This window comes from Chiloscyllium punctatum, chromosome 18, assembly GCF_047496795.1.
Source record: "Chiloscyllium punctatum isolate Juve2018m chromosome 18, sChiPun1.3, whole genome shotgun sequence".
NCBI lineage: Eukaryota > Metazoa > Chordata > Chondrichthyes > Orectolobiformes > Hemiscylliidae > Chiloscyllium > Chiloscyllium punctatum.
The window spans coordinates 71,293,839-71,307,250 of NC_092756.1; the positions used below are offsets into that span (position 1 = coordinate 71,293,839).

The following is a 13,412-nucleotide window of genomic DNA, read 5'->3' on the forward strand; positions in this document are numbered from 1 at the left end:
CCCCGACCGCGCGGCCCTCCCTCAGCCCCGACCGCGCGGCCCTCCCTCAGCCCCGACCGCGCGGCCCTCCCTCAGCCCCGACCGCGCGGCCCTCCCTCAGCCCCGACCGCGCGGCCCTCCCTCAGCCCCGACCGCGCGGCCCTCCCTCAGCCCCGACCGCGCGGCCCTCCCTCAGCCCCGACCGCGCGGCCCTCCCTCAGCCCCGACCGCGCGGCCCTCCCTCAGCCCCGACCGCGCGGCCCTCCCTCAGCCCCGACCGCGCGGCCCTCCCTCAGCCCCGACCGCGCGGCCCTCCCTCAGCCCCGACCGCGCGGCCCTCCCTCAGCCCCGACCGCGCGGCCCTCCCTCAGCCCCGACCGCGCGGCCCTCCCTCAGCCCCGACCGCGCGGCCCTCCCTCAGCCCCGACCGCGCGGCCCTCCCTCAGCCCCGACCGCGCGGCCCCTCCCTCAGCCCCGACCGCGCGGCCCTCCCTCAGCCCCGACCGCGCGGCCCTCCCTCAGCCCCGACCGCGCGGCCCTCCCTCAGCCCCGACCGCGCGGCCCTCCTCAGCCCCGACCGCGCGGCCCTCCCTCAGCCCCGACCGCGCGGCCCTCCCTCAGCCCCGACCGCGCGGCCCTCCCTCAGCCCCGACCGCGCGGCCCTCCCTCAGCCCCGACCGCGCGGCCCTCCCTCAGCCCCGACCGCGCGGCCCTCCCTCAGCCCCGACCGCGCGGCCCTCCCTCAGCCCCGACCGCGCGGCCCTCCCTCAGCCCCGACCGCGCGGCCCTCCCTCAGCCCCGACCGCGCGGCCCTCCCTCAGCCCCGACCGCGCGGCCCTCCCTCAGCCCCGACCGCGCGGCCCTCCCTCAGCCCCGACCGCGCGGCCCTCCCTCAGCCCCGACCGCGCGGCCCTCCCTCAGCCCCGACCGCGCGGCCCTCCCTCAGCCCCGACCGCGCGGCCCTCCCTCAGCCCCGACCGCGCGGCCCTCCCTCAGCCCCGACCGCGCGGCCCTCCCTCAGCCCCGACCGCGCGGCCCCTCCCTCAGCCCCGACCGCGCGGCCCTCCCTCAGCCCCGACCCGCGCGGCCCTCCCTCAGCCCCGACCGCGCGGCCCTCCCTCAGCCCCGACCGCGCGGCCCTCCCTCAGCCCCGACCGCGCGGCCCTCCCTCAGCCCCGACCGCGCGGCCCTCCCTCAGCCCCGACCGCGCGGCCCTCCCTCAGCCCCGACCGCGCGGCCCCTCCCTCAGCCGCGGCCCTCCCTCAGCCCCGACCCTCCCTCAGCCCCGACCCTCCCTCAGCCCCGACCCTCCCTCAGCCCCGACCCTCCCTCAGCCCCGACCCTCCCTCAGCCCCGACCCTCCCTCAGCCCCGACCCTCCCTCAGCCCCGACCCTCCCTCAGCCCCGACCCTCCCTCAGCCCCGACCCTCCCTCAGCCCCGACCCTCCCTCAGCCCCGACCCTCCCTCAGCCCCGACCCTCCCTCAGCCCCGACCCTCCCTCAGCCCCGACCCTCCCACAGTGCGGGACTCCCTCAGCCCTGACCCTCCCACAGTGCGGGACTCCCTCAGCCCTGCTCCCTTCCGGTTTTGACACTGCAGCTGGACATGCCCTGCCCGTTCCTCACCAACCAGAGCATTGCGTATAATTTTTTTGTTGAACTTCTTGTTTTCTTCCTCCGAAGGAGATGAATAAACCGGGTGAAGCCTCTGTGCATTTTCAGCGGGCAGCTGAGCTGCAGTCCCAGGTCCCCATTGAGTGTCTGCTGTCCCTCGGGAAAGTGGCGACCTGCAAAATAATTACCCGTGAGTACCGAGGCCGCACTGGGTGGTTCCAGCAGCTCAGTCCCTGCGGGCTCCCTCTTCCCATCCTGTCACGGGTTTGTGGGAATGGCTGCGCTTTCAGCTGTGTCTCTCGGATGTCTTGCAGGCGATTACGATGGAGCTCTGGCTGTCTTCACAGAAATGCAGCTCCTGGCTCAGGAGAAAGGATTACAGGTGCAGGGTACCTGTACCCCTGTAGGTGAGTGAGAGAGAGAGGTAACTCCGGGCTGGGGTGGTTCATTAGTGGGGACGGTGCTACACTCTGGAGACCTTTAAGTTCCACGTTAGACATCCAACCTTGTCATGAAGGATTAGTCTCAGTAATAATGACCATGAGATATTCGAGATTGTCAGTAAACCCCATTCAGAGTGAAAAAGGTGTGGTGCTGGAAAAGCGCAGCCAGTCCGGCAAGCATCGAGGAGCAAGAGAATCAATGTTTCGAGCATAAGCTGTGCCCGAAACATCGACTCTCCTGCTCCTCGGATGCTGCCTGACCGGCTGCGCTTTTCCAGCACCACACTCTTCAACTCTGATCTCCAGCATCTGCTGTCCTCACTTTCTCCTAGAAAACCCCCATCCAGTTCACTAATGCCCTTTTAAGGAAGGAAATCTGCCTTTCTTAATCGATCTGGCTACACGTGACTCCAGACCCACCGCAATGGGATCGACTTTCAACCCCACATATTGGCCGAGCATTGCCACCCCCCCCCGTCTTCCAACTCATCGAATCCCTGCAGTGTGGAAGCAGGCCATTCAGCCCGTCGGGTCTTACCCTGACCTTCTGAAGAGCATCCAGGCTCACCCTGCTACCCTATCCCTGTATCCCAGCATTCCCCATGGCCAACCCACCCAACCTGCACATCCCTCCAAAACTAGGGGCAATTTAGCATGGCCAATCCATCCTAAGCTGCATATCTTTGGATTCTTGTGGGGGTGGGGGGGGGGAATGGAATTGGAGCGCCAGGAGGAAACCCACGCAGACACAAGGAGAATGTGCAAATTCCTCACAGGCAGTTGCCTGAGGCTGGAATCGAACTTGTGTCCCTGGCTCTGTGAGGCAGTGGTACTAACCACTGAGCCACCCAGTGGCGGTTCCCTGCTGCCTTCTCAAAGGGTAGTTGAATAGGCAGCAAATAAACAGTGGATTTTGAGAGACTTAATGGCATTGAGGGATATGCAGGAAAGTGGGATAGAAGGGGTGGAGAGAGAGCTGAGCTGCCATGATCTAGAATGGCAAAATGGGCTGAATGGCCTCCTCCAACTGCTACGCCTTTATTTTCTTCGTCCTCTCACAGGATGTGGATGTTGCTGGCGCAGTCGCCAAATTGTTGCTTGTCCCTAATTGCCCCCTGAAGTGATCGGTTTTGCTCAGCCATCTCAGAGGGCAGTTAAGGGCCAAGCACATTGCTATTGGTCTGGAGTGTAGGCTAGACCAGGGCAAGGACGGCAGATTTCCACCCCCAAAAGGACGGCAGTGAACCAGATGGGTTTTTACTACAATCGGTGACAGATCAGTGGTCACTGTCACTGAGATCAGCTTTATCATCTCGAGGGGTTTACAACTCGGATAAATTGATTGTCCATCTCCATTTATAATTTTCCTTATCTAAATTCTCAGTTTAACACGGGGGCAGCTTTATTGTTAATTTATTGTACATCGCCTCTGCTGGTAGAAGATGGTATTACAGCGTGACGTCTTTACATTGGCAGAGGCCATCATTGGAAATCAAATAAAGAAATAAGGGTGTGTACACATAGAGAAGTTCCCCTTTTATCAAAGGCTCCTGTTTTTGTGTGTGTAAATCTGTGTGTACCTCTCTCTGATCTCTGCCCTGTGTGTGGATACCTCATGCAACAGCTGTTGTGTAGAGATCAGTCTAGTCCACCTTATTGCCTTCTCGGGCTGTGCCATTGTAACCTGGCTGCGTTCAGCTACCCCTACGTTACCGGCATCTGAGAAGGAAGGGGTGTTCTTCCCTCCTGCCGAGATCGAGCTCATTTCTGTGCCTTATTGCGGTGCGCGTTGCTCATTTTTGGCCCCCCCCCCCCGATAAATCACGGAGAATTTGATCGGTTTTGCTTTTTTTGTTTCTTTCCTCTAAGGTGCGTTTATGGACGTTATCGCTCGGTGTGAGGTCTCCCGAGTCCTCCTGCTGATGCTGCTCCAGGTGAGGGTCCTTGCCCTGCAGTCACCTCCCCCCTCGCACTCTGACTGTCTCCCGTGCTCAGACACATTCCACTCTCCCACGCCGACAGCGCTCTTCCTGCACCTTGCCAGGTTGACAGATCCCATTCCCTTTCCCGTCGTCTGGAATGACTGAGGATTGTGCCGGCCCCCTTCAAAAAAAAATATGGGAGCTTTCTTGGTCACCCGCGCCTCCCCGTCCCCAGCCTTTTCATTCCTGAGTATTTTCCTGCAACAATATCCATCACTCCCTGATTGTTGTTGGTTGGTACCCTCACAGGTTACCCTGGGCACAGGGTGCAATGAGATGTTTTCTTCCAGCTGTTAAAATCCTTCCATTGCGGCACAGTGGCTCAGTAAATAGCACGGCTGCCTCACAGCGCCAGGGACCCAGGTTCGATTCCAGTCTCGGACTCGGTGGAGTTTACACATTCTCTCAGTGGCTGCATGGGTTTCCTCCGGGTGCTTCGGTTTGTAGAACATTACAGCGCAGTACAGGCCCTCGATGTTACACTGACCTGTGGGACCAATCTGAAGCCTATCTATCCCACACTATTCCATTTTCATCCATACGTTTATCCAATGACCATTCAAATGCCCTTAAAGTTGGCGAGTCTACTACTGTTGCGGTCAGTGCCCCTACTCCTCTCTGAGTAAAGAAACGACCTCTGACATCTGCCCTATATCTATCCCCCCTCAGTGTAAAGCTGTCCCCTCATGCTAGCCATCATCATCCGAGGAAAAAGACTCTCACTGTCCGCCCTGTATAACCCTCTGATTATCTTGTATGTCTCAGTTAAGTCACCTCTTGACCTTCTTCTCTCTAACGAAAACTGCCTCAAGTCCCTCAGCCTTTCCTCATAAGACCTTCCCTCCATACCAGGCAACATCCAAGCAAATGTCCTCTGGTTTTCCCCCACAGTCCAGAGCTGTGCAGGTTAGGTGAATTGGCCAGGCTAAATTGCCCGTAGTGTTCAGGGATGTGTAGGTTAGGCACATTAGTCAGGGGCAAATGTAGAGTAATAGGGGAAGGGGGCTGGGTGGGATACTCTTTGGAGAGTTGGCCTGTTTCCATGCTGTAGGGGTTCTATGGTATTCTGTGGTATACCTGCCCCCACCCCACCACCATCCCTAGGTCCCCTTGGGGATAAAAGTGTGGGTGAAGTTACACTAAAAGAAATTCAATCTCTCTCCCCACACAGGCCAAAATTCTCATTCCATCTATGAAATCAGTGGACCGTCTCCAACATACTGTCATGACTCAACTGGGCAGACTGTGTTACTCATCAAGCCCTACTCACAAGGAACCTGAGAAATATAGATCCCCAATCAAACCGCTGAGATGATCAGTTTGCCTGACTGACTAGAGGGGCATAAGTTTAGGGTGAGAGAGGAAAGATTTAAAAGGGACCTAAGGGGTAACTTGTAGAGGGTGGTGCGTGTATGGAATGAGCTGCAGAGGAAGTGGCAGAGGCTGGTACAATTACATGATTTGGAGATGTCGGTGTTGGACTGGGCTGTACCAAGTTAAAAATCACACAACGCCTAGTGCTTCCAAATAAACCCGTTGGACAATAACCTGGTGCTGTGTGATTTTTAACTTGGTACAATGACAGCCTTTAAAAGGCATCTGGATGGGTATATGAACAGGAAGGGTTTGGAGGGATATGGGCCGGGTGCTGGCAAATGGGACTAGATTAGTTTAGGATATCTGGTTGGCATGGACAGGTTGGACTGAAGGGTCTCTTTCCGTGCTGTACATCTCTATGATTTGTATGACTGCTATTCACACCAGGTCTCATTGCAGGTAGAAAAATAACTTTATTTATTGTGAACAAACTTTCAATGTAATAAGTGGCAGAAAAAAACCCTCACTTGTTTATCATCCTATAACTTAAGCTATACCCCTTTGAAACCTCAAATGCATTTCTAAGACAAAAACTGAGCTTGACACAAATCTTATCGACGGTAAAATATAGACAGAGAAAAACACATTCTGTGGATCAAAAGTTCACACTGCAAGAGTGCAGAGCTGTTTCCCACAGCCGCTTGGTGGGTTTTTTTTAATGATGATGATAACGATACTATCTGTAGAGTGATGGTCGATTTCTGGTTCAACAGCTGATCAGTTGGACCTGGTGATTTCTCGTATTAGCACTCCTTTTCAGTCTTCAAGCTGAGTCTTTTCCACTCGCAGAGAGAGTCGATGATGCTTTCAGAGCTCTGAATACCTCGGAGTGCACTGCCCTCTCAGGTTTGTAGTAAACTGCGGTTGGATCACTCTGAAGGGCCTTCACTAAACCATTCCTCCAGCGAAAAGTGTGACCCTGGAAAAGCACAGCAGGTCAGGCAGCATCTGAAGAGCAGGAGAGTCGACATTTCAGGTATAAGCCCTTCAATTAGGAGGTGGTATTGCCACTAGATTGCTGATCTAGGTAATGTGCTGAGGACCTGGGTTCAAATCCTACCACGGGGAAATTTGAAAGGGGTGGCACGGTGGCTCAGTGGTTAGCACTGTAGCCTCACAGCGCCAGGGACCTGGGTTCGATTCCAGCCTCGGGTGACTGTCTGTGTGGAGTTTGCACATTCTCCCCGTGTCTGTGTGGGTTTCCTTGGGTGCTCTGGTTTCCTCCCACAGTCCAAAGATGTGCAGGTTAGGGTGAATTGGCCATGCTACATTGCCCATAGCGTTAGGTGCGTTAGTCAGAGGGAAATGGGTCTGGGTGGGTTACTCTTCGGAGGGTCAGTGTGGACTTGTTGGGCTGAAGGGCCTGTTTCCACACTGTAGGGAATCTAATCTAATCTAAACAGGAGTGTGATGAAGGGCTTATGCCCGAAACGTCGACTCTCCTGCTCGGATGCTGTTTGACCTGCTGTGCTTTTCCAGCGCCACACTTTTCGACTCTGACTCTCCAGCATCTACAGTCCTCACTTTGTCCTTAACTCAAAGGCTCGGACTCCTAAAATGTCCACCTCACTGCTCTGAAAGGTCAGCGAGGGTTATACAACTGAAGGGCACACCGCATAATCCCACGGGATCTCCAGGTGTGAGAAAACAACGCCGAGATTCACCAGGATGTTGTCAGTGCCGGGGAGTTTGAGTTAAGAAGAGAGATTGGACAGAATGGGATTGTTATGCTCAGAGTAGAGGAGATGATGAAGGGGGACATGACAGAGATGTTTGAACTCGTGAGGAGCCGAGATCGGGGTAGGTGAGATATTAAGGGGTTAATTTGCTCTGCTGACCTTCAAGAAATTGGGGGGGTAGGGTGGCATGTCTCTGTCTTGCATTACATTGTCATCATCTCCTATTCAGAGTCAATAAGAACATTGCAGTTGGAATTCTGACCATGCCCAGTAGTTTAAAAAAAAGATTTACACCAGATCTTGCCGTTAAGGGATGATTCACGTTACATTGTTTCTGGAGATGATCACTGCATTGTGTCTTGAGTGGCATGTGACTGTGAGGGAGCGGCTGGTAGGTTGTCTTGTAGCCATCACTGACTGTGATGTAAAAATCCTGTATAAAGGAAGGACTGTTCCTTTGTTCAGAGAGATCTCTTGACCCAGCTCCGCAAGCATGGCAAAGTGTGTTAAGAGTTCCTCCAAAAGCTTGTATTTGCTTAATAAATTTTGGCTGAAGTATTGCAGTTGCATCAAGTGTGTAAGAATCTCCAGAGAAAGAACCTCGCAAAGGTAGGAAGGAGCCTTTCCACCAGAGAACGGTGGAATCAGAAACTCATTGCTAGTGAAGGTGTTAGAGGCAGAACTCCTCCTTACCATTCAGATGCCAAGGCAATGGGCTTAAGTGCTGGAAAATGGGGTTAGAGTAGGTCATTGTGACTGGTATAGACGTGATGGGTCAAAGCTTTACACAGGAGAGATCACGGCCGGAGTGAGGTCCTGTCCTCCCCTCTGGAAAAACAGCCCTGAGCTTCCTGTTTCCTGCCCCTTCCACAGCCCACCCTGCTCCTCAGTCAACGTCTCTGTCTTGGGCTTGCTGTAGTGGTCCGGTGAAGCAAACTGGAAGGACAGCACCTCGGGGACCCTGCGGCCTTCAGGTCACAATATCTTGATCAATAACTTTAGGGCCTGAACACCTCCTTCCATGTCCTTTCCCCCAACCCCCCCACACCCCAGGCCTTGATGTCACATGGGCTGCTTCCACAACCAAATAAAACACAGGTCGCAGGCGCTGAAGATCTGAAAACAAAAGCAGAAGTTGCTGATGAAACTCAGCAAGTCTGACAGCTTCTGTGGAGAGAAAGCAGAGTTAGCAGTTGGAGTCCAGTGACCCTTGGTCCTTCCCTATGAAGGTAAGCGTGTGGAGGCAGCAGGCAATGAAGAACACAAAAGGGTGTGTTGGCCTTCACAGGAGGGAGGATTTGAATCCAGGAGCAGGGAGCTCTTTCTGCAATTGTACAGGGTCTTGGTGAGGCCACACCTGGATTATTGGGTGCACTTTTGGTCTCCTTATCCGATACAGGATGTGCTGGCAACGTGCAACAAATGTTTACCAGACTGATTCCAGGGTTCTGGATTAGTGGTGCTGGAAGAGCACAGCAGACCCCGAAACGTCGATTTTGAAGCTCCTTGGATGCTGCCTGAACTGCTGTGCTCTTCCAGCACCACTAATCCAGAATCTGGTTTCCAGCATCTGCAGCCATTGTTTTTACCTCATTGATTTGAACCCTACTGCGAATCCTCTTGCAAGGATGCCTGCCTTGAAGAAGTTTCCCTCCTCTCTCTACAAGAATCTCAGGGAGTCCCTCTCCCACTGCAACTCCCAGGTCATTTCCTCTGCCCTGAAGCTCTTCAACCATGTCGTGATTCCAGGGTTGGCAGGTCTGACATATGAAGAGAGACTGGATCAATTAGGACCATAGATGATGTACAGCACAGAATCTTCCATCCAACATGTCCACGCCGACCAGATGTCTTGAATCAATCTTGCCCTATTTATCACTGTTTGGCCCATATCCCTCCAAACCCTTCCTATTCATATACCCATCCAGATGCCTTTTAAATATTGCAATTGTACCAGCCTCCACCACTTCCTCTGGCAGCTCATTCCACACACGCACCACCCTCTGCCTGAAAAAGTTGCCCCTGAGGTTCCTCTTTCACTTTAAACGTACGTCCTGTAGTTTTGGACACCCCTACTCTGGTGAGTAAGAACCTTGCCTATTTACCCTATCTATGCCCCTCATGATTTCATAAACCTCTATAAGGTCACCCCTCAGCCTCTGATGCTCCAGGTAAAACAGCCCCAGCCTGTTCAGCAAGTCCCTGTAGCTGAAACCCTCCAACCCTGGCAACACCCTTGTAAATCTTTTCTGAACCCTTTCAAGTTTCACAACTCCTTTCCTCTAGCAAGGAGACTGGAATTGAAAGCAGTAGTCCAAAAGTGGCGTAACTAATGTCCTGAACAGTCACAACGTGACCTAACTCCTATACTCAATACTCTGACCAATAAAGGAAAACATACCAAATGCCGCCTTCACTATCCTATCTACCTGCGACTCCACTTTCAAGGAGTTATGAACCTGCACTCCAAGGTCTCTTTGTTCAGCAACACTCCCTAGGACCCTGCCATAATGTCACTGAGGAAGCATCTCAGAAAGCTGTAAATTCTGACAGGACTAGACGGGAAGGATGTTCCTGATGACCAGGGAGTCCAGAATCAGGGTTCACTGTCTAAGGGTAAGATGGAGGTCATTTAGGACTGAGGTGAGGAGAGCTTTCTTCACCCAGAGAGTGGGGAGCATGTGGAATTCTCTACCACAGAAACCGGTTGAGGCCAAAACATTGAATGTTTTTGTGAAGGAGCTGGATATAGGTCTGAGGGCTAAAGGGATTAAAGGGTATGGGGGAGAAAGTGAGGTGGATGAGCAGCCATGGGTCAGATTGAATGGCAGAGCAGGCTCGAAGGGCCGAATGGCCTACCCCTGCTCCTGGTTCTTATGTTTCTGTGTTTGTGAATGTTTCCTCTTGTAAGGGGCCTCTGTTTAAACACAACAGGCCATCCATTTATGACAGAGATGAGGAGAATTATTTTTTGTCAGACGATAGTGTGTCTTTGGAACTCTCCTGATAAAAAGCAGGTGGAAACAAAGCCCTCAAATCTTTTTAAGGCAAAAATAATAGATTCTTGTCAAGCGACAGGGGTGAAAGGTCACCAATGGCTAAGTGAGGGAGGGGGGTGACAGTCCAATCAGCCATGATCCTGTTGGTGGTGTAGCAGGCCTGAGGGGCTGAGTGGCCTCCTCCTGCTCCTTGTTACGAAGTGTTTGTTGCCCAGACACCGTCAGGTATTGCTCTGGGCAGTTTCACTCAGTCTCTGTCTCTTCTGCACAGCCCCCACCACAGAAACTACTGCCAGAGCACGCTCAGACCCTGGAGAAATATGACTGGGAATCGTTCGACAGCCATAGCCAAGGTACAGATCCTGCCTAACCCCTCTGACGGCCCCCCCATGGGTGTGGGCCCTGGTGAGCATGTCCCCCCCACAGTGAATGCGGGCCCCCCCGGCGAGTGTCCGGTTTCCCCCCCACCCCCACCCCCATTGAGGGTAGGCCCTGGTGAGTAGGCCTCCCCAGGTGAGTGTCTTCCCCCGCCCCCACCCCCCTCCCCCGGTGTGTGGGGGGCCCGGCGTGTGTGTGTTTGGGTCCCCCGGCTAGTGTGGGGCCCAGTGAGTGTGTGTCCCCCGGTGAGGGTGAGCCCTGGTGAGTGTGAGGCCCAGTGAGTGTGGGTCCCGCGGTGAGGGTAGCCCCGGTGAGGATGGGTCCCCCGGTGAGTCTGAGCCCTGGTCAGTGTGGGTCCAGTGAGTGTGGCCCCGGTCGGTGTGGGCCCCCCGGTCAGTGTGGGCCCCCCGGTCAGTGTGGGTTCCCCCGGTAGGTGTGGGCCCGGTGAGTGTGGGTCCCCCGGTAGGTGTGGGGCAGGTGAGTGTGGGTTCCCCCGGTAGGTGTTGGCCCAGTGAGTGTGGGTCCCCCGGTAGGTGTGGGGCAGGTGAGTGTGGGTCCCCCGGTAGGTGTGGGCCCGGTGAGTGTGGATCCCCCGGTGAGTGTGGGTTCCCCCGGTAGGTGTGGGCCCGGTGAGTGTGGGTTCCCCCGGTAGGTGTGGGCCCAGTGAGTGTGGGTCCCCCGGTAGGTGTGGGGCAGGTGAGTGTGGGTTCCCCCGGTGGGTGTGGGCCCGGTGAGTGTGGGTTCCCCCGGTAGGTGTGGGCCCGGTGAGTGTGGGTCCCCCGGTAGATGTGGGCCCCCCGGTGAGTGTGGGCCCCCCCGGTGAGTGTGGGCCCCCCCGGTGAGTGTGGGCCCCCCCGGTGAGTGTGGGCCCCCCCAGTGAGTGTGGGCCCCCCCGGTGAGTGTGGGCCCCCCCGGTCAGTGTGGGCCCGGTGAGTGTGGGCCTGTGACTAACAGCCTGCTGTCTTGCAGTGAACTACCTGCCGGAGAATGTCTTCCTGCTGCTGCAGTCGGTTGTGGTGAGTGAACGGGGTTTCCTGGGCTGGGAGCTGGGGTTGTGCCTGCAGTGATCTTGTAGAGGGGAGTGGGGGTGGGGGGGTGGGTTAGAGGGTCATTGTGAACTGGAGCCATTTACTATCCACTGACTCTGACTCCGACCCTGTGTCGGCAGCAGATTCTGACTGTGGGTTCCAGCGTGATTCCCCCCATGGCAGACTTGCCCCGGTGAGGCTGACTGAGGGAGCTGGTGACCCCTCTCCCTCCCTCCGCCCCCATGTTGCAGCTTTCCCCTGGTGCAGCCAGGATGTCCCACGCACTGCCCCCTCACTCCTTGGGGCTGAGTGGAGGCGAGACACAGTACGGGGGCCTGGCTGGAGACTGAGTGGGCGATCGGGAGGGGGGTACGATCTGGGAGGGGAAGGGACAGTGTTTGTGGCGGAAGGGGTGGTGTGTGTGTGTGTGAGGGAGGGGGTGGGTGTGTGTGGGGAATGGGGAGGGTGCAGTGTGTGTAGGAGAAGCCGAAGGGTGGGGGGGTGTGTGGGGGAGACAGAGGGGGCGGTGTATGGAGGAGGGGGTGATGTTTGTGGGAGAGGGGAGGGGATAATGTATGTGAGGTGGTGGGCCTCGGTCTGGGTGGTGGGTGTGGATGTGGATCTGGGTCTGGGTCTCTGTCTCGGTTTCGATCGGCTCTGGCTGTGGGTGTCAGCTGCTGCTGCCAGAGGGAGGAGGGGGAAGGTGACGGTGAGTGAACCTGATGCTGTCTAACACTCCGTGACCAGCTCCTCCTTTATTTTCACAGATGGCCTGTCAGGAAAAGGATCTCGAGTCTTTAAAGGTTCTGCAGGTGGAGCTCTGGTAAGGATCACGCGGTCTGCTCATTGCTGCCCACAAAGTGGACACCTCCATCCCGTTTCCCTTCACCCCCCACCTCTACCTCCCCACACCCCCTCTCACTGCACAGTCTGCCGCTCCCGCCCGTCTGCGGATCTTGGGGATCCGTGACTGTGATCCTGACTGCGACCAAGTGATTCCCCTCACACTCCCCAGGCACCAAGATCTCCGGGCCCCAGCTCAAAGAGTTGGGGGGTCAGGGCTGGGTCCATCTCTCAGTGTGAACCCTCCAAGACTCCAGGGGGAGCTGCTGCTCATTTCTCTCACGAGAGAAATCATCTCAGAATGAGAGGGAGGGCGTTTGGGGTTTGCCGGGGTGGGGGGGGGGTGAGAGTGGGTCACCTTGCTCAATGGTACCGTGAGCTAAAGGGGAGTGGGAACCTGGGGGCCTTTCTGGTTGAATTGGAGGAGCAAACGGGAGGTTTTTCAGGACGTGGGTTATGGTGGAACCCTGACCTAACCCCCCACGACAGTATGAGCTCGATGAACTGGAATGGTCTCTTTACCAAGAACAATGCTTGGGGCAGGGATCACAGGCCCCATTGTGTCTCCTGACACAGATCCCACCCCCCCCCCCCCCCCCACCACACCCTGAGTGTGACCCCCAGTGTCCCAGGTAGTGCTCCAGTCCCTGTGTCTGTCTGAATCTCCCGGGTGGGCCCACTATTCTTCATCCTCCTCTCCAGTTTCTTTCCCAGTGGGGGCTGTAGTGAGGTGTTGATTGAGGGGGAACCCAGTTTGAGGATTGTTTGCCTCTTTATGAGCTTTCCCGTTGCGTGAAGGTCTCTCCGACGGGCTATTGGTGCCAGTGCAGTCCCTCTATAACCTCCAACCTCTCTCTCTATAGGCCGCTATTGACCCCCGAGCAGAACCACCTGCTGCACTTGGTACTACAGGAGGTCCTGGCGCCCTCAGGCCGAGGTGTGTGAGATCCCACCCACGTGCCCCCTCCACCGAGATCTCCTAACTGCTGTCAAGTGATTGGGGTGTTGTCTGTACTGTCGAGTGCTCCCTGACCGTCCTGCTAGGGAGCTGCGATTTGAAACATATTTAATAAAGGTAACACTGACGTGA

At 56.0% G+C, this 13,412-nt stretch overlaps 1 protein-coding gene across 1 annotated transcript; it reads left to right on the forward strand.

The window, feature by feature from the left end:
• Positions 1–1,579: 1,579 nt before the first annotated feature.
• On the forward strand, positions 1,580–13,412 carry f8a (coagulation factor VIII associated). The gene is made up of 7 exons (XM_072588435.1): positions 1,580–1,783; positions 1,908–2,000; positions 3,906–3,970; positions 10,345–10,426; positions 11,421–11,467; positions 12,247–12,302; positions 13,186–13,412. The coding sequence occupies exons 1-7, from the start codon at positions 1,666–1,668 to the stop codon at positions 13,265–13,267; spliced, it is 543 nt and encodes a 180-aa protein (XP_072444536.1). The 5' UTR covers positions 1,580–1,665; the 3' UTR covers positions 13,268–13,412.

Bases quoted from the DNA above. Each gene is read 5' to 3' on its own strand.
- f8a (XM_072588435.1), top strand. From the start codon at position 1,666: ATGAATAAACCGGGTGAAGCCTCTGTGCATTTTCAGCGGGCAGCTGAG. The intron at 10,427-11,420 runs GTACAGATCCTG...GCTGTCTTGCAG, and splicing joins GTTCGACAGCCATAGCCAAG to TGAACTACCTGCCGGAGAAT. The intron at 11,468-12,246 runs GTGAGTGAACGG...TTATTTTCACAG, and splicing joins TGCTGCTGCAGTCGGTTGTG to ATGGCCTGTCAGGAAAAGGA.